The following is a 19,339-nucleotide window of genomic DNA, read 5'->3' on the forward strand; positions in this document are numbered from 1 at the left end:
CAGGCTTCAGGAAGCTATCTGCAAGCCTTCGGAGCGCGGCGGGAGTTCCAAGGACAGCAGCCTGCAGCCCAAAGGAAAAAATATGGTATTTTCTCTGCTCAAACAGGCAGCCTCCTGTGACTCTCATTTTAACATAGCCTTAAGCCCCTGAGAGATCCTCATTTCTCCACTACAATTCTCACAAACAACTCGCTTTAACTTCCCGATTTCTCTCTTCTGAGAAACGACCTGCGAAGCTGCGTTGAGGCGTACGGATTTGTGTTGGTGTTGTTTTTAACGAGGTGAACGTTTTAGGAAATGAAAGATGAAATAAATCTGAAAAGCAAGGATCTCCAGGAAAAGCTATCTGGAGTTTTCAGCTCCTGCCACACACACACACAAACCCAGAACTGAAACACAGCTTAAAACAAGCTATTTATTAAGGCAAAAATCCAGAGGGGAGTTTGAGTGTTTCTCCGACAGCGAGAGATTAATTACGGAGGTTTTATATTATTATTAAAAAACTGGCCCAAACGTTGCAGGTGTGCATGGAGATTTATTTATTTTCCATCTTCTCTGTTTTTTAAAAAAGTACCGATTTGCCTCGTGGTGTTTTGTTCGAAAGCTGCGAGCCGTTGGCACAGATCGTTCCTGCCCAGATCGCGGGACTTTGGGAGCAAAGGGAGGCGGAATGATTCCTTGCTAGGTGGTACCGCGAGGAATTGGGCCCTGAGTTTGGGGTTGGGGGGGTCCTGATCCGCAGGGACCCGGGGCTGGTAGGAGGGCGTACAGGGATGTCGTAGGCACAGAATTTCCAAATGGGGGAAAAAAATAACACAACGCACACCGTGTATTCCTCCAATCGGCGAACCCCAATCTCTGCAGAACAGTCTAGAGGTCTGTGGCAGGCCCCCAGTCGTAACCGTAGTCTTGGTCCGACTCTGAGTCGTAGGTCTGAGCGTGGGTGAACTTCTTCCGCAGGGCATCGTGTTCATATTCCCTGGGGGAGAGGAAAACGAGGTTGCAAAACTAAAGCAAAAGAGGGGGTTTTATTTCAAGTCGTTCAAGCCCGCCGGTCGGTACGATCCGGCCCCCCTGTGGCAGTTTCTTTCCAGGGGTAAATGTAAAGGGACCCCTGACTGTTAGGTCCAGTTGCGGCTGACTCTGGGGTTGCAGCGCTCATCTCGGTTTACTGGCCAAGGGAGCCGGCGTACAGCTTCCAGGTCATGTGGCCAGCAGGACTAAGCCGCTTCTGGCGAACCAGAGCAGAGCACGGAAACGCCGCCGGAGTGGTACCTATTTATCTACAGTGGTGCCTCGCAAGACGAAATTAATTCGTTCCGCAAGTTTTTTCTTCTTGCGAGTTTTTCGTCTTGCGATGCACGGTTTCCCATAGGAATGCATTGAAAATCAATTAATGCATTCCTAGGGAAACCGCCTTCAGACCAGGTCCGGGGACAGTCTGTCCCCCGACCTCTTCTGAAGGCTGGGGGGGGGGGACAAGGGCTTTTCTTCCCACCCCCAGCATTTTAAAAAACCCCGGGACAGCGGAGGACTTCTCCGCTGTCCGGGGCAATCTTAAAATGCTGGCGGGCGGCATTTTAAAATCGCCCGGGACAGTGGAGGACTTCTCCGCTGTCCGGGGCGATGTAAAAGCCCCTGGGAAGGCAGGCTTTCGCCCCCCGCCCGCCTTCAGAAGAGGTCCAGGACCTCTTCTGAAGGCGGGCGGGGGGCGAAAGTCTTTGCTCCCCCCCGCCTGCCTTCAAAAGCCGTCCGCGATAGCGGGAAGCGCTTCCCTGCTATCCTGGACTGCTTTTAAAATGCTGGCGGTGGGGAGCAAAGCCTTTCGGCCCCCGCCGGCCTTCCTGGACCTCTTCTGAAGGCCGGAGGGGAGGGGAGGCTTTGCTCCCCACCACCAGCATTTAAAAGAGGTCCCCGGAGATTTCCCTATGGGCTTTCTTCTTGCGAAGCAAGCCCATAGGGAAATTCGTCTTGCGAAGCGCCTCCAAAACAGAAAACCCTTTCGTCTTGCGGGTTTTCCATCTTGCGAGGCATTCGTCTTGCGGGGTACCACTGTACTTGCACTTTTGACGTGTGACCTATTTATCTAGGGCTTGCCAATCAGAAGGTCGGCGGTTCGAATCCCCGCAATGACGGGGTGAGCTCCCGTTGCTCGGTCCCTGCTCCTGCCAACCTAGCAGTTCGAAAGCACACCAGTGCAAGTAGATCAATAGGTACCTCTCCGGCGGGAAGGTAAACGGCGTTTCCGTGCGCTGCTCTGGTTCGCCAGAAGCGGCTTAGTCCTGCTGGCCACATGACCCGGAAGCTGTACGCCAGCTCCCTCGGCCAATAAAGCGAGATGAGCGCCGCAACCCCAGCGTTGGCCACAACTGGACCTAATGGTCAGGGGTCCCTTTACCTTTATATATAGGGTGCCTACATTCTGCATGGACGGGTTGCACGGCAACATCCGCAAACAGCTTGAGATACCTGTGAGGTCCATAGATTAACATATAGCATAGGTTCAACACAAAAAACAGCAACAGTTTGTTGTTGACGAAGGACAGCTGGACATATAAAGGGCCCCATTACCTTCAGTAGCTTAGGACCTCATCGGACCTAATCTGGCCCTGGTCGGAGGGCTGCCAACAACTGACAATGTGGACTAGTAACTTGAGCAATCATTTACAACCGCAGACATCGCACAGGAGTGTACTGAGGGATCGTTGACCGGCCGACCACCCTCTTTTAAAACTCGCAGGGTTGCTGCAGCCCCTAACCCGTGTCCTCGATCCCCAAACTCTTCATCTCGTGCCCTTGGAAACCAAGTATCAGCCCTCCCACTTGGGTGGACATTTTCCCGGTACCCCAGAATGCAAAAAGCAAGTACCTGATTCCGTAGTCTTCCCTCCATTGGCCTTGGGGTTGCTGGTCGCCGTCGTGCTGGAGAGGGAAGAAAGAGGAATCAGCAGGTGAGAACCACTGGTCTTAAAATGGGTGGTTTCCCGACAGCTGGGACTACAACTCCCATCATCCCTACTCGCTAGGGATGATGGGTGTTGTAGTCCGACAACAACCAGGGACCCAAAGTTTGGGACGCTCTTAATTCAAGGAGAATCGCATTTGCACCATTGTTTTCGGAACCGGGGTTGGTGTTTCTAATTTGCCGGAAGCAGCCCAGAGCGGCTGCGGCGACCCGGTCCGATGGGCGATGAATAAATAATAAAATTATCGCAAGCCGTGATGGCTAGGCTCTGGCTTTGCGGTCAGAGGCAGTGACGCTTCTGAAGAACAGCCCCTGGAAACCACAGGAGGTGTGTAATGAAGGCGCCAGGCACACTTCCCTGGGGAGAGTGTTCCACAGATGGGGAGCCACCACAGAGAAGGCCCCGCTCTCATGTTGCCACCCTCCGGACCTCTCGAGAAGGAGGCACAAGAAGGAGAGCGAAGATGATTTCAGGGTCCGGGTGGGTTCATATGGAAAGAGGCGGTCCTTGAGGTCTTGTGGTCCTGAGCCGTTTAAGGCTTTATAGGTCCAAACCAGCACTTTGAACTGGACCTGGAAACTAAATGGTAGCCAGTGCAGCCAGACCAGGACTGGGGTAATACGCTCAAAACTATTCTGTATTTTGCTACAGTAACTCCCCCATCACATGGGCTGCCCAGCACTGCAGGAGAATGGGGATTAGGTTGGAGTAGATGACCCCTAGGAACCCATTTGGGGGCTCCTTACCTGCTTAACTAGGGACGTGGGTGGCACTGTGGGTTAAACCACAGAGCCCAGGACTTGCTGATCAGAAGGTCGGCGGTTCGAATCCCTGCAACGGGGTGAGGTCCCGTTGCTTGGTCCCTGCTCCTGCCAGCCTAGCAGTTCGAAAGCACACCAGCGCAAGTAGATAAATAGGTACCACTCCGGCGGGAAGGGAAACGGCGTTTCCGTGCGCTGCTCTGGTTCGCCAGAAGCGGCTCAGTCCTGCTGGCCACATGACCCGGAAGCTGTACACCGGCTCCCTTGGCCAATAAAGCGAGATGAGCGCCGCAACCCCAGAGTCGGCCACGACTGGACCTAATGGTCAGGGGTCCCTTTACATTTACCTGCTTAACCGGGTAAGCCAAAGCAGCCGCTACTCTCTCGCTGAGGTCCTGCTCCGTGATTTGCTCGGTGGGTTCCGAGGAGCGAGCCAGGGCCGGCTCCTGATAGGATTCATCGAGCTCCTGGTCAGTGTAAGCTTCGCCTTCTGCGTCCGTCTCATCGTAGTCGCTATTGGCTCGGCTGTCGCAGGTCAAGTAGCCCGGGCTGGTGGGAGAGGGCTGGTTCAATAGGTCCAAGCCTTCGTCGGCTGGAACATCCACCTGGGTGGAAAAGGGAGGCAGGTGAGTTTATTTTAACCTAACCTGCGTATCACCTACCGTATTTTTCGCTCTATAAGACGCACCAGACCACAAGACGCACCTAGTTTTTGGAGGAGGAAAACAAGAAAAAATAATTTCTCAATCCCAGAAGCCAGAACAGCAAGAGGGATCGCTGCGCAGTGAAAGCAGCAATCCCTCTTGCTGTTCTGGCTTCTGGGATAGCTGCGCAGCCTGCATTCGCTCCGTAAGACGCACACACATTTCCCCTTACTTTTTAGGAGGGGAAAAGGGAGTCTTATAGAGCAAAAATTACGGTAATGATTAAAAAAACAAACCTCAAAGCCGTTTACACAAAATATAAATTTACTCGTCGCGCACGGCGTGTCGCTCTGGAATTCTAATAGCCCGCCCCCAAGCTGGTCTGTTTTTAAAAACCATAGCGCATAAAAACACAGGGCAGCTTCTGAAGTCAGTTGTTAAAATATGGGCAGTTTCGAAAGCGGTGTTAGGGCAACTCGCGGTTTGGGTCAATTAGGCCGGAACGATCACTTACAGTTTCCGGAGAGGCTTTATTTACGCAGGAACGGATTCGTCTCGTCGGGAACTATTTACCGGATGAGCAGAGACGAAAGGTTTTGCCTCTCAACACGTTGGGAGAGAACAACTAAACGGTGACCATGCGACGGGATTTAGCTTAGGCAGAGAGGCCACGAAACAATTTCTAGACAAAACAGCACTTTTGCAGGGTTCAAGGCAACACACGCATTAGCCAGAAGTCCAGAAGAAGAAAAGATATTTTGCTTTTCTGCAATACCACCCGCCTTCTCAAATAGTTTTGCATTCTCAGGCGAGGCAGAGGCAATTTGCAGACAGCTCCAACGATGCTATCTTGCTGCACGTTCTTGAGAAGGAGATAAGTTTACACCAATGTGTTTAGTCTTTGGGTTTATCTTCTCCGGCTGTGTCAGACTCCACGGTCCTCAGAGAGATTAGCTGCTGCTGTTTCTAAGACCTTCTTGTCTTTGGCGATCCCTCGCAGCCGAGTAAGATTGTCTTCCCCAAACACGGTTTTAACAATGAGTCCGTAAGTGACTGTGGAGGCCAATTCATGATCCCCACGTCCTTCCACAGTGGGGACAGAGGTTTCCAGGCGGGAGTTGATCACGGTAAGGGTTTGCCAAGCGTGCCTTCCTCTTAGCACGTTTCTCCCTCACGTCCTGAGTTCGAGCGTCTTCAAAGCCCATGACACCTTTGGTAAAGGCTGTTCTCCAACTGGAGCGCTCTCAGACCAGTGTTTCCCAATTGCTGGTGTTTATACTACTTTTGCCTTGAGACAGTCTTTAAACCTCTTTTGTTGACCACCAGCATTACGCTTTCCATTTTTAAGTTCGGAATAGAGTAGTTGCTTTGGAAGACGATCATCAGGCATCCGAACAACATGACCGGTCCAACGAAGTTGATGTTGAAGAATCATCGCTTTGACATGGATGATCTTTGCTTCTTCCAGTACACTGGCATTAGTTTGCCTGTCTTCCGAAGTGATGTGCGACTGGTTAAGAAGGAAAATTGTCAGAGTGTTAATGCTCGATTTGTGTCCCAAGACACAAGGTCTTGTGAGGTTGGCAAGGTCTTTGAATTGCTGAGAGAGCTTGTGAAGAACGGAGCTAGTATCTTCATCTTGATCCTAGCAGGCCACTAGATCATCATAAATGACCAGGTAGGTCCACCTGAAGTCTCGAAGCTTGGGAGTACAAACAGGAATCGCCTTTGCTTTGAGAAAATGCTTCCACAAGTCAAGACACTGTCGGTTTCTCTTTAGCTCCGGCAAGCTTGCTCAGCACCACAGGTGCTTTTTGCAAAGCTCGCAGACCAGATCAGGGTCGTTTGGCTCTTGAAAAGCAGCTTGGCTCCTGCAGAGATCCTCTTTGAGATAATACAAAAAGGCCGGTTTTTTAATTTCCTGGCGCTTTTGTGCTTTGCAAGGTCTCGCCAAACCTCTGCAAAGTCTAGGTTTGTATCTGTGAACTCAGCATTATGCTGAAATCGCTTGCATCCACCAAGACCTTGACTCTGCTGTGATAGCAGATGAATTTCACGGAGTGTCCGGAACACAGTCTAGTCCTGTTGTGATGGATGAATTTCAGCTGGTAAGGCTCAAGGTTGTGGACGCTCGGATCGGTCAGGGCGACCAGTTGCGGTCTAGACCCTTGCCCCTCTTGGCTGATAAAAACCATCAGGGAGGGAACAGCTGGCTGGGCCAGGGAGGTGATCAACGTCTCTTTACGATAAGGGGTGGTCCCTGCCTGTTTGAAGTAGGCTGTTGTAAACCCACTCCTTAACAAACCTTCCCTGGATTCGAGAAAACCGAAACTACCAGCCAGTTGCTAATCTCCCTTTCCTGGGACACGTTGGCGACTAATATATACACCATAATTACCAAAATGATTATGCATTCTTTGTCAATCTTCTGAGAAAAATGCAAAGCCACAGAGACTTGCGAACTACCCAACCTAAGATGAACTTATAATGTCTGATTTCAATGGGTAGTTTGCAAGTCTCTGTGGCTTTGCGTAAGATTTCGTATTTTTCTCAGAAGATTGATAAAGAATGCATAATAATTTTGGTGCTGTATTTTTCGCTCTATGAGACGCACCAGACCACAAGACGCACCTAGTTTTTGGAGGAGGAAAACAAGAAAAAAAATATTCTGAACCTCAGAAGCCAGAACAGCAAGAGGGATCGCTACGCAGTGAAAGCAGCTATCCCTCTTGCTGTTCTGGCTTCTGGGATAGCTGTGCAGCCTGCATTCACTCCATAAGACGCACACACATTTCCACTTACTTTTTAGGAGGGAAAAAGTGAGTCTAATAGAGCAAAAAATACGGCAATTATTGTGTGTAGATTGGTCACCAACGAGTCGGACTACTTCCCTCAGCTGCAACACAGGTTGCAGTTTTCTAGAAACTCCCTTTCCTGGGCAAGGTTCTGGAGCGAGTGGTCGCAGGCCAGACCCGAGCGCTTTTGGAAGAAACTGGTTTTCTGGATCCACTTCGGTCGGGGTTTTGGCCCAGAAACCGCTTTGGTGTGATGAGCTCTGACGAGAGAGAGACACACAAGGGAAACACGTCCCTGTTAATTCTTCCGGACCTCTCGGCGGCTTTCAATACCATCGGCCGTGGTATCCTTCTGGAGCGAGTCTCCAAACTAGTGGTACCGCTTTGCGATGGTTCCGGTCTCTCCGAACTAGTGGTACCGCTTTGCGATGGTTCCGGTCATACTTGGCTGGTCGTTCCCGGAGGGTGTTACTTGGGGAAGGAATATGGGAATGATCTTTGCTGGACTCACTTGAGAAAGGCTTGGCCTTTCCGTTCAGGAATGTTGCTGTACGACTCATTAATAGGCAAGATGTTAAACTGTTTTTATATGCAACAACTGCGACAAGAGCATTGTTAGCTCAGAAATGGAAACGAAGAAATTCCGACGAAAGAAGAACGGCAGACAAAATTAATGGACTATGCAGAATTGGACAAAACGACAGGGAGGATTCGAAACCTGCGGGACCGGAGATTGACAGAAGATTGGAAGAAGCATATGAATTATTTGAAGAGCGACTGTAATCAACAAATTACGCTAGAAGTTTTGTAAGGAGAAATATACAAAGTGTTACAAAGTAGAAAAAGAGAGATGTTGGTTATGAGTTTGAAATGTCATAGGGAAGATAAGAAATGCATACTGAGAGATTAGACTGGAAAATTTTCAGACAGGATTGATGGAAGTCAAAAATTTGAATAAGATGTGAAAGTATGTTTAATTACTGTTGGAAATGGTATGTTAAAAAAACTAATTAAAATTATACACACACACACACACACACACACACACAGAGTGGTACCTCAGGTTACATACGCTTCAGGTTACATACGCCTCAGGTTACAGACTCCGCTAACCCAGAAATAGTGCTTCAGGTTATGAACTTTGCTTCAGGATGAAAACAGAAATCGTGCTCCGGCGGCGCAGCGGCAGCAGCAGAAGGCCCCATTAGCCAAAGTGGTGCTTCAGGTTAAGAACAGTTTCAGGTTAAGTACAGACCTCCGGAACAAATTAAGTACTTAACCCGGGGTACCACTGTATATAGATGATAGATAGATAGATAGATAGATATAGGAATGTTGCTGTTCCCATCGGCAAAGTAAATCCCGTCTTTGTAGTTTGGATCAAGGTAGCTTTCAAGCTTGTACCCCAGACTTCTAATATTCCCTTGGATGTCCCATTTTCCCACAATGAAAACACATTCTTTGCTCTTTCCTGGACAAGCGTCTGTGCTGCGGTCCTCCCCAATAACTCTCTTAATCATAGCTGTCAAGTGTCCCTTATTTGGCGGGACAGTCCCTTATCCCAGCACCATGTCCCGCTGCTGTCCTGGATTGATGATGTCCCTTAAATTTCCCGGGTTTCAAAGGAAGCAGCTCCTCTCCCTCCCTCCCTGCCGGCCAGGGAGGAGGGAGGCTCCAGCTGTGTTGCTTGGCTGTGTTGCTCACCCAATAAGGAGTCTGAGAACGACTGGGGGGGGGGTGGAGCTTGCATGCCTTGTGTGTGGCTAGTTAATGCAAGCTGAGGGGGTTTTTGAATGCTGGACGCCATTTTGTTGCACGTGCTGCTGCAAACTTTGCAGTGCAAAGCCAGGCCGGGGAGCCATCTTAAGTTGAGGCTGCGTAGGCCTTGTGGTGTATGTGATTCAGATTCTATTCAGTTGAACCTCTGGTTACAAAGTTGGTTGGACAGTGTTCTCGAAGCTAGCAGCATGAGTTTGACCAGACTGCAGGAGGACAGGAAGACTGGAGTGCCTGGAACAGGTGAGGCTGCCGGTCCCTTATTTTGGCTGCTGGTCCCTTATTTTCAAGGCTGCTGGTCCCTTATTTTCAAATCTGTAAATTGACAGCTATGCTCTTAATCCTGTGACACTCTTCAACTTGTTTGGAAAAGACTCAAATCTGCTTCTGGTTGGGTCTCCAGGACATTTTATCAGTGGAGCAAAGGATTGGGGTGAACGGCGTAACATGGAAACCGCTGCACGGTTGACCTCAAGATCATCGCCGACTTTTCTCAGTCGCCGAAGAATTTCTAGGGCGGCGCTCAGGCGAGTTTGCAAGTCTCCATCCTGTTTCAGCCTAACTGAATACGGTTTCCCCAATCCTCTGGTGTGTATTATCAGTGAATCTTCCAGCGAAAGACAATGACTTTTGCTTCCCTGCCCTTCGTTATCCGACTGCGCAAAATCAGCAGCTGGCTAGGAGATTCTCTATCTTGAACATCCACCATTGAAAAATCTGCTCCTTCGACTTGGAGATTACTGTCCTTGCCTAAATTCCAAACATTGTTCATCTCTCTGCAAGTTCCAGTTCTTAGCTATGCAAACCTCCCCCTTCTGCTTTCCAATAGCCTTTGGGGAGAGGCACACCTAGGATTTTTGCTTTTGCAGATTCCTTGCAGCCGGTTCTTTCTTCCTAGTCCAGTCCACCCATCCTTTCTCTTCACTTCTCTTGAAATCCACTCCCCTTCTCGCTGGCTTTCTCGCTGGAATGGGAAGGCTTTTGGAAGAGAAACTTTGGGAAAATCCATATGGGGTTCCAAATATACGCCTGGGCCCATAACCTGTTAGAAGTGCTTGCAGCTTGGGTCAATAAGATTTATTTGATCACTTAACAGTTTCTGGAGTTCAGAGACTTTATTCATGAAACAACTATTTATGGGATGAGTAAAGATGAAAGAGGCAAAGATCTTGTCTCAACACGTTGGGAGGGAACAAGAATATGACTTGGTACCCGGTGATGTCTAGATCGCCCTCATGTAACTCATGCATTAACTAGAAGCTCAGAAGAAGGAAATGTATTTGCTTTTCTCCAACAAAAATCAGGGCGGTTTCGAAAGGTTCTGTTCACCATCTTGATTCAAAATAACCCCCCGTTTTATCCAAATATAGAGGAAAACCAGTTCCCTGGTCTCAGGAATGATTGTGCAAAATCTGGATAAAATCAGGCATCCAAATATAGATGAACAGCAGCTCCTGATCTCAGGAGCTGTCATGCAAAGTTTGATCACGATATCCTAAGAGGTGTTCAGATCCAGAGCGACTGGGTATCCGTCCAAATTGCACAGAAGATACATTAAAATTATCAGTTAAAAGCCAGAAGTTAAAAACCAAGCGGACCTAAAAAATAATAAATTCAAAACATCAATAAAACCAGCTGTTCAAAATATACATTACAAGGAGAATTTACCTATTAAAATGCATGCCAACTTATACATTTGAGTATAAGTTGTTGGAGATCAGTGGACAGGCATTTATTGATTTTGTTCCGTTTGAAATGTGCTTCTTGTAAAACACCTCGAAGCAATTTCACAACGAAAAGCATCAGCGATAAAAACAATTAGAACGTTTTGTTAAAAACCCAATCAAAACCAGTTTCACCTGTAAGATCATTGAGAGCAGAGAAAAGAAATATCTAAGAAAACAGGAAATTTTCTGCAAATGTGTTCATGCTAGATGGAAGTTATTGCCCTTAAGCTTAAAAGGTTTCCTGGAGAGGGTTGCAAACTTCCTGGTTCTTTTTTTAAAAACACAACCCCAAGATCGGTCCAATGAAAAAGAGGGAGTAAGAAAACATTATTACAGAGAGACACCAGATGGGAAAAAGCAGCTCAAAAAAATGCAAACAATTGGAAGCCCATTCTTGAATGACGCACAATGCTAAAAATAAATAGTATTAATTAGTATGATGGTTATTAATCAGAAGCCAACCGTTCTTCTTTGAAAACGCGAGCGTGCAGCATGTTGTGTGCTGAAAGGAAATTATAGCCGTACCTCGGCTCCCGAACAATCAAAAACCAGAAGCGACTGTTCCGGTTTTCGAACGTCCGACGGGGCTTCCGCAGCTTCTGATTGGCTGCAGGAGCTTCCTGCAACCAATCGGAATCCGCGCTTTAGTTTTCTAACGTTTTGGAAGTCAAATGGACTTCAGGAACGGATTCTGTTTGATTTCTGAGGCACAACTGTATATGAAAATGATGTACCCGGTGGGATTTGATTCCTAGTAAGTTAGCAAAAATGTATAGAACAAACAGAAATACCTGCCGGAAATGTAAAGAAAAAGAAGGTACCTTTTATCATGTGTGGTGGACGTGTAAAAAAATTCTGGGAGATGATATATAATGAAATGGGGGGAAAGTGTTTAAAATAACTTTTGTTTTAAAAAAAAGAAGCTTTTTTAATTAGGAATTATAGGTACCGAGATTCCAAAGGACGAGAAAAGACAACAGCCGCAAAATTAACTGGAAAGCTCAGGAACAAAGAGGACCAGAACTTTTAAAAAGAATGGGGGGAAATTATAATTTATTTAGGAGATCATTGTAAGCAGATGAAAACACCAGCAGGATTTTGAATCTCCCTTGCAATGTAACAAAGACTATGGACAATTTGGACGGATAAAAAATGTGGATAACGGATTGATATGCTGTTGTAAATATTGACATTAGGACCCATGGAGGGGATGGAGGGGGGGAAAGTCTTGAGATTCAAAACAATCTCTTGAGATTCAGAACAATCTCTTTATATGGACTTTTAATTGATTTTGCTATAAGTTTATATTTTTGTAACGGCTTGTCTCTCCCACAGAAGTGAGACACTGGCGGTAATTATCTCAGGTTTATTGCTCAAACACATAAATCACTCCTCAGTGTCTGACTACAAGTTTGCAGTTGCCTGAGTCTAAACTCTGCCCCTTCCTTTTCTTCCAACAGGGGAAAAAACCCTTTCGCTTCCACTCTTTCCCTCTCCTCTCACTGACCTTTTTGAGCCTTCGAGTTTTTGGGCTAGCTATTCCTGGCCTGGCCAATAGAAGGGGAAGAAATGGAGGCAGTGAGAGATTTTACTTTCTTGGGTTCCATGATCACTGCAGATGGTGACAGCAGCCATGAAATTAAAAGACGCCTGCTTCTTGGGAGAAAAGCAATGACAAACCTAGACAGCATCTTAAAAAGCAGAGACATCACCTTGCCACCAAAGGTCCGTATAGTCAAAGCTCTGGTTTTCCCAGTAGTGATGTATGGAAGTGAGAGCTGGACCATCAAGAAGGCTGATCGCCAAAGAATTGATGCTTTTGAATTCTGGTGCTGGAGGAGACTCTTGAGAGTCCCATGGACTGCAAGAAGATCAAACCTCTCCATTCTTAGGAAAATCAGCCCTGAGTGCTCACTGGTAGGACAGATCCTGAAGCTGAGGCTCCAAGACTTTGGCCACCTCAGGAGAAGAGAAGACTCCCTGGAAAAGACCCTGATGTTGGGAAAGATGGAGGGCACAAGGAGAAGGGGACGACGGAGGACAAGATGGTGGGACAGTGTTCTCGAAGAGGCCAAGATGAGTTTGACCAAACTGCGGGAGGCAGTGGAAGACAGGAGGGCCTGGCGTGCTCTGGTCCAGGGGGTGACGAAGAGTCGGACATGACTAAACAACAACAACAATTCCTGGCCTCTCCCCTTCCGACTCTGAGCTAAGATTGGTATTTTGTGGATCTTTGCTATCTGCTGCCTGCTCTCTGTTCTCTGAAGCTATGCCACTCGGCTGCCTCTCTTCCCTCTCACATCCCAGCTCACATTTCAGTCTCCTCATCTCTTTTTGCCTGCTTTCATTCCCAGCCTCTGTCAGCTCCGGAACGAAGCTGACATTTTAAAAAATCAAATGAAAAGCATTTCATTAAAGAAGAGAAAACGCCAGCGTGCCACAACCACAGCGTAAGACGTGAGATACCCCAGACGGCACCCACCTGCTCCTCTGTCGTCCATACGGGTCGGGCTTGCTGCACCCGGATGATGTCCTTGAGACTCTGGTACCAGCTGTTGGAGCCACCAGCCAGGCTGATGGTGGCCGTGAAGATGTGGCTCCAGTCTTTCTTCATCTTGCCAGCCTGGGCGTAGAGGCGCCGTGAACTCTTCTTGGATTCCGGGGCCAGCCACTGGCGCATGGCTTTGACGCCCTGCCGGCTGTCCGGCTCACAGAAGACCACGATGGGGAAGTACTGGACGTAGTTGAGCCTCTCCACGGCTGCCGGGGTGATGTCCAGAAGGGCGTGTTTATCCTGGGAGACAGGAAAGCGACAGATGAGGCCGTCAATCGTGCATCTAGGGCGGCTATCTATCAGCTCCATCAGAAACCAGGTGCGCAGCCTGGTGGGCATTTTGGACTCAAAGCCGTCCATGGAGGCGCAGGTCAATTCTGCGTCCAGGGCGGCTGTTTGCCAGCTCCATCTGAGACCCTCCCTGCCCGCAGACTGTCTGGCCAGAGTGGTGCATGCTCCGGTTATCTCCCGCTTGGACTTCTGCAATGCGCTCTACGTGGGGCTACCTTTGAAGGTGACCCGGAAACTACAACTAATCCAGAACGCGGCAGCTAGACTGGGGACTGGGAGCGGCCGCCGGGATCAGATAACACCGGTCCTGAAAGACCTACATTGGCTCCCAGGACGTTTCTGAGCACAATGCAAAGGGTTGGTGCTGACCTTGAAAGCCCCAAACGGCCCAGTATCCCTGAAGGAGCGTCTCCACCCCCATCATTCTGCCCGGACACTGAGGTCCAGCTCCGAGGGCCTTCTGGCGGTTCCCTCCCTGCAAGAAGCAAGGTTACAGGGAACCAGGCAGAGGGCCTTCTCGGTGGTGGTACCCACCCTGTGGAACGCCCTCCCGGCATAGGTCAAGGAGATAAACAGAACGCAACACAGAACCATGAGGCCTAGCGTCTTATTTTGAAGGGAAGGGCTACAGAGCGAGGGAGCATCTGCTTCCCACCCCCTTGGACCCCAGTTTCGTGACGTTCCCCCCGCCTCAGTCCTCTAACCTGTTTTGCAATATGCCACACGGAGTCCAGCTTGATAACCTTTGATGAGCTCCCTTCTCTTGCCACGCTCTCTAAAAATGGGGAGGGAAAGAAAGAGAGAGAGATGGATATTGTTTTTCCATCTTTGACTGCGCAAGAGTCGGTCAAAGCACAGTGAGTCGGATGACATATGAAGACCTGGCCCTTCCAGCCCCACCGGACCATAGCTGTCAACTTACAGATTTGAAAATAAGGGACCAGCAGCCTCGAAAATAAGGGATCAGCAGCCAAAATAAGGGATTTTCCGAACACAGGTATGTTCGACTTCTGAGCCCCTCCGAGCCAAAGGCAGAAAGCCCAGCCAGCAGCCAAACGAAGCCTCAAGCGGTGGTTCCCACAGCGCAGCAACCCGGCAAAGGGGACGCAGCAAGGAAAACCACCGTCACCTCTCCGCTGGGAAGCGCTGAGCAAAGGCGAGTCCCCAGGCAACACGGCCGATTTGATCGGCACAAGGCATGCAAGCTCCACCCCCCCAGTCGTTCTTAGACTCCTTATTGGGTGAGCAACGCAGCCGAGCAACACAGCTGGAGCCTCCCTCCTCCCTGGCCGGCAGGGAGGGAGGGAGAGGAGCTGCTTCCTTTGAAACCCGGGAAATTGAAGGGACATCATCAATAAGGGACAGCAGCGGGACACGGCGCTGGGATAAGGGAGTTTCCCACCAAATAAGGGACGGTTGACAGCTATGCACCGGACTCGGGTCGTGGGGAAGAAGGCTCACCTGCAATCTCAAACTGATCCGGCAATTCGGTGCTGAGTTTCTGCATGGCGATGTCGGCAATGGGTCCCAGGATCACAACCGGGCGCTTAAAGGTTGCTGCCAGGGAGGAGGAGGAAGAGGAGGAAAGTCAGAGGGGTCTTGCTTATTTATTACATCTATATCTCTCTGTCTCGGAGGATATATAATAATAATAATAATTTATTATTTGTACCCTGCCCATCTGGCTGGGTTTCCCCAGGCACTCTGGGCAGCTTCCAACAAAGATTAAAAACACATCAAAATGTCACACATCTAAAACTTCCCTGACCATGTGCATGCTTCGGACTACAACTCCCATCATCAACCGCCAGCCAGCATGGGAATTGTAGTCCAAAAAGATCTGGAAGGCGCCAGGGTCCCGAAGGCCAGTGGCGAAGCCTCGTGCATAACATTGCGTAAACATACCCAGTTGTTTTTTTCTAATAAAATAAAATGTTTAGGGGTACTCTCATTTTGACTCAAGGAAACCACCGTTTTATAGTTCAGATCGGCGGAAATAAATACAGCGGACCCTCTGGTTACAGATATAATTTGTTCCAGGGGTCCGTACGTATCCTGAAAAATCCGCAAGTAGAGTCGCTGCGTCTGTGCATGCGCGCAGTGTGATAGTGTGCTTCTGCGCATGTGCGCATGGCAAAACCTGGAAGAATGCACTTCCCGGTTTGCCGCTTTCGCAACCCAAAAGTTGCGTTTCTGTATAGTAAATGGACAAAAGTACAAAAATTCACAGAATGTTAAGGGGTATGCGTACCCCTGCGTCCCCCCCAGAAAAAAAACCACTGAAAATACCCAAATATACTATTATTGGCCTTGTTACAGAAAAAGAAGAAGAAGAAGTAATAAATTTTATTTATACCCCACCCTTCCCAGCCAAGACCGGCTAACACACTTAGAAACAAGATTAAAATACAACATTAAAATGCAGCCTCATTTCAGGAGAAACTCCAATAAAAAAATTTTGGGGGGATGAAAACGTGAAATCTTCACCAAGGCCAACTATCCAGACTGGTCCTACATGGGCCAGAAAAAAGCCAGGGAATAATAATAATAATAATAATAGTGGGGCCCTAAGCTATAGCTATGGGGACGCGAGTGGCGCTGTGGGCTAAACCACAGAGCCTAGGACTTGCCGATCAGAAGGTCGGCAGTTCAAATCCCTGCGATGGGGTGAGCTCCCGTTGCTCGGTCCCTGCTCCTGCCAACCTAGCAGTTCAAAAGCACATCAAAGTGCAAGTAGATAAATAGGTACCACTCCGGCGGGAAGGTAAACTGCATTTCCGTGCGCTGCTCTGGTTTGCCAGAAGCGGCTTAGTCCTGCTGGCCACATGACCTGGAAGCTGTACGCCGGCTCCCTCGGCCAGTAAAGCGAGATGAGTGCCGCAACCCCAGAGTCGGCCACGATTGGACCTAATGCTCAGGGGTCCCTTTACCTTTAAGCTATAGCTTGTTTAGCTTATATGTAAATCCGGCACTGCCCACCGCTCTTGAAGTCCCCCAAAACAAGGCAAGTTGCCCTCACCTTCCTTCAGAACGACCCTCTCGTATGGCGGGTAGTGCCCTTGCTTGGTGAGGGCGGACAGATCCTCCCGACTCTTCCGCAGGTTCCTCTTTGCTCCTCGCAGGCCCCGTAGTTTCCAGAATTCGGCCCGTGGCCCCGAAGAGGCGGCTCCCGATGTGGCCTTGAGGACGGACTCCAAGCTGGCGATCTGTTCCGCCCTGAGGTGCAAAGGAGAACCACGGGATGAGTTGGGTGGAGGGTATTTCTCTTGGCAATGCCCCATAGATCATAGAATCATAGAATCCTAGAGTTGGAAGAGACCCCAAGGGCCATCGAGTCCAACCCCCTGCCAAGCAGGAAACACCATCAGAGCACTCCTGACATATGGTTGTCAAGCCTCTGCTTAAAGACCTCCAAAGTCGGAGACTCCACCACACTCCTTGGCAGCAAATTCCACTGTCAAACAGCTCTTACTGTCAGGAAGTTCTTCCTAATGTTTAGGTGGAATCTTCTTTCTTGTAGTTTGGATCCATTGCTCCGTGTCCGCTTCTCTGGAGCAGCAGAAAACAACCTTTCTCCCTCCTCTATGTGACATCCTTTTATATATTGGAACATGGCTATCATATCACCCCTTAACCTCCTCTTCTCCAGGCTAAACATGCCCAGCTCCCTTAGCCGTTCCTCATAAGGCATCGTTTCCAGGCCTTGGACCATTTTGGTTGCCCTCCTCTGGACACGTTCCAGTTTGTCAGTGTCCTTCTTGAACTGTGGTGCCCAGAACTGGACACAGTACTCCAGGTGAGGTCTGACCAGAGCAGAATACAGTGGCACTATTACTTCCCTTGATCTAGATGCTATACTCCTATTGATGCAGATTCTCTATGGGGTTCAGGTCAGGCAAGTTTGCTGGCCAATGAAGCACAGTAATCCCATGGGATTACACCCATGACACAACCTTGATGGCAGAAAGTGAGGATGAATGAAAGAACCTTTTAATGAGGGTGAAAGAGGAGAGCGCAAAATATGGTCTGAAGCTCAACATCAAAAAAACGAAGATCGTGGCCACTGGTCCCATCACCTCCTGGCAAATCAAGGGGGAAGAAATGGAGGCAGTGAGAGATTTCACTTTCTTGGGCTCCATGATCACTGCAGATGGTGACAGCAGTCACGAAATTAAAAGACGCCTGCTTCTTGGGAGAAAAGCAATGACAAACCTAGACAGCATCTTAAAAAGTAGAGACATCACCTTGCTAACAAAAGTCCGTATAGTTCAAGCCATGGTTTCCCCAGTAGTGATGTATGGAAGTGAGAGCTGGACCATCAAGAAGGCTGATGGCCGAAGAATGGATGCTTTTGAATTGTGGTGCTGGAGGAGACTCTTGAGAGTCCCATGGACTGCAAGAAGATCCAACCTCTCCATTCTGAAGGAAATCAGCCCTGAGTGCTCACTGGATGGACAGATCCTGAAGCTGAGGCTCCAAGACTTTGGCCACCTCATGAGAAGAGAAGACTCCCTGGAAAAGACCCTGATGTTGGGAAAGATGGAGGGCCCAAGGAGAAGGGGACCACAGAGGACGAGATGGTGGGACAGTGTTCTCGATGCTACCAGCATGAGTTTGACCAAACTGTGGGAGGCAGTGGAAGACAGGAGTGCCTGGCGTGCTCTGGTCCAGGGGGTCACAAAGAGGCGGACACGACTAAACAACAACAAAAAATGCAGCTAATATAAATTAATGGCTAGAGTCTCCATTAATTCCCTTTGGTCTAACTCTTGAGTATTTCTAATGCTGGAATTTATCAATAGGTCTACTCTGAGTATTTCTAATATTGGATTATATCACCCTGTGTAGCTATAGAGTCTCCGCTAATTGCAATGTGTCTTAACTAATATTGTATGAAATATTGCAATATTGTGCAGTCAGTAATGTATATAATTTAATACACTGGTTCCAAGGTTGTCTACTCTGATCGGGACTATCCCCATGTAAAATAAGCCAGATCATGGGGTCACAAAGAGTCGGACACGACTAAACAACAACATAGGGACCCTCGGAGACAGCCCATCTCTGCCCAGGATACCTGTTTCGATTGATAATGGTGGAAAATATATATTTACTATAGGTTAAGATGCCGAGTAAGGTTAAATGATAGAGGGTAAGGATTTGCTGAACTAAATATCTGAATTGGAATACAAAAAGGGAGGTGTGAGGAGGTCAAGAAACTAGTGAATGAAATATAAGACATGAAAATACTAATCTTTTTTTCTGTTTTGCTTATTGGTGTTTTTTATCCTTTTTTCTTCTATTTTGTTAACGGTTCTTTATTCTGTATTTCTTATGTGTTTTGTTTTGTATTTTTTTATTTTTGTAGTTTTTCTTGGCTTTTGTACTCTATGTTTAAATTTTTGAAGCTTTTGATTGTTTATGAAACTTTAATAAATATTATTTTAAAAAAAAACACAGGATACCTGTTTCGGTTTGGGATAATGCCCTTGTCGAGTTCCTGGAGATCTTTGCCCATCCTCATGGCTAGCCAGCTGCCAACTTTCCCCCGGTACATGGTGTCCACCACGTGGAAGACCTCACCACGGGTGAAGCTCAGAGCGGAGGGGGCATCCTTCTCAAAATCGAAATGGGTGCGGATGTAGAAGGAGTCGCCCACGTTGGACTTCACCATCTTCCTGTAGACTGATAGGAGGAGAGAGAGAGAAAAACAAAGACTCAAACATTTTGATGTATTTTTCATCTTTGTTGGAAGCCGCCCAGAGCGGATGGGGAAACCCAGCCAGATGGGTGGGGTACAAATAAATTATTATTATTATTATTAT

General features: G+C 48.3%; 1 protein-coding gene across 4 annotated transcripts in view; it reads right to left on the minus strand.

The window, feature by feature from the left end:
* Positions 1-401: 401 nt before the first annotated feature.
* TJP3 (tight junction protein 3) overlaps positions 402-19,339 on the minus strand; it is a 48,954-nt gene continuing 30,016 nt past the window's right edge. For all 4 annotated transcript variants that reach the window (XM_083483689.1, XM_083483688.1, XM_083483690.1 and 1 more), the window contains exons 13-20: positions 18,980-19,199; positions 16,534-16,730; positions 14,976-15,071; positions 14,219-14,289; positions 13,152-13,463; positions 4,075-4,332; positions 2,870-2,922; positions 402-979 (exon numbers count right to left, since the gene is read on the minus strand). In XM_083483689.1, coding sequence (XP_083339815.1) covers positions 871-979; positions 2,870-2,922; positions 4,075-4,332; positions 13,152-13,463; positions 14,219-14,289; positions 14,976-15,071; positions 16,534-16,730; positions 18,980-19,199 — 1,316 coding nt within the window. In that variant the 3' untranslated portion in view covers positions 402-870. The remainder of the gene's footprint in view (positions 980-2,869; positions 2,923-4,074; positions 4,333-13,151; positions 13,464-14,218; positions 14,290-14,975; positions 15,072-16,533; positions 16,731-18,979; positions 19,200-19,339) is intronic.

This window comes from Podarcis liolepis (genome assembly GCF_965112155.1).
Source record: "Podarcis liolepis genome assembly, chromosome: 18".
In the NCBI taxonomy this organism is placed as follows: Eukaryota; Metazoa; Chordata; class Lepidosauria; order Squamata; family Lacertidae; genus Podarcis; species Podarcis liolepis.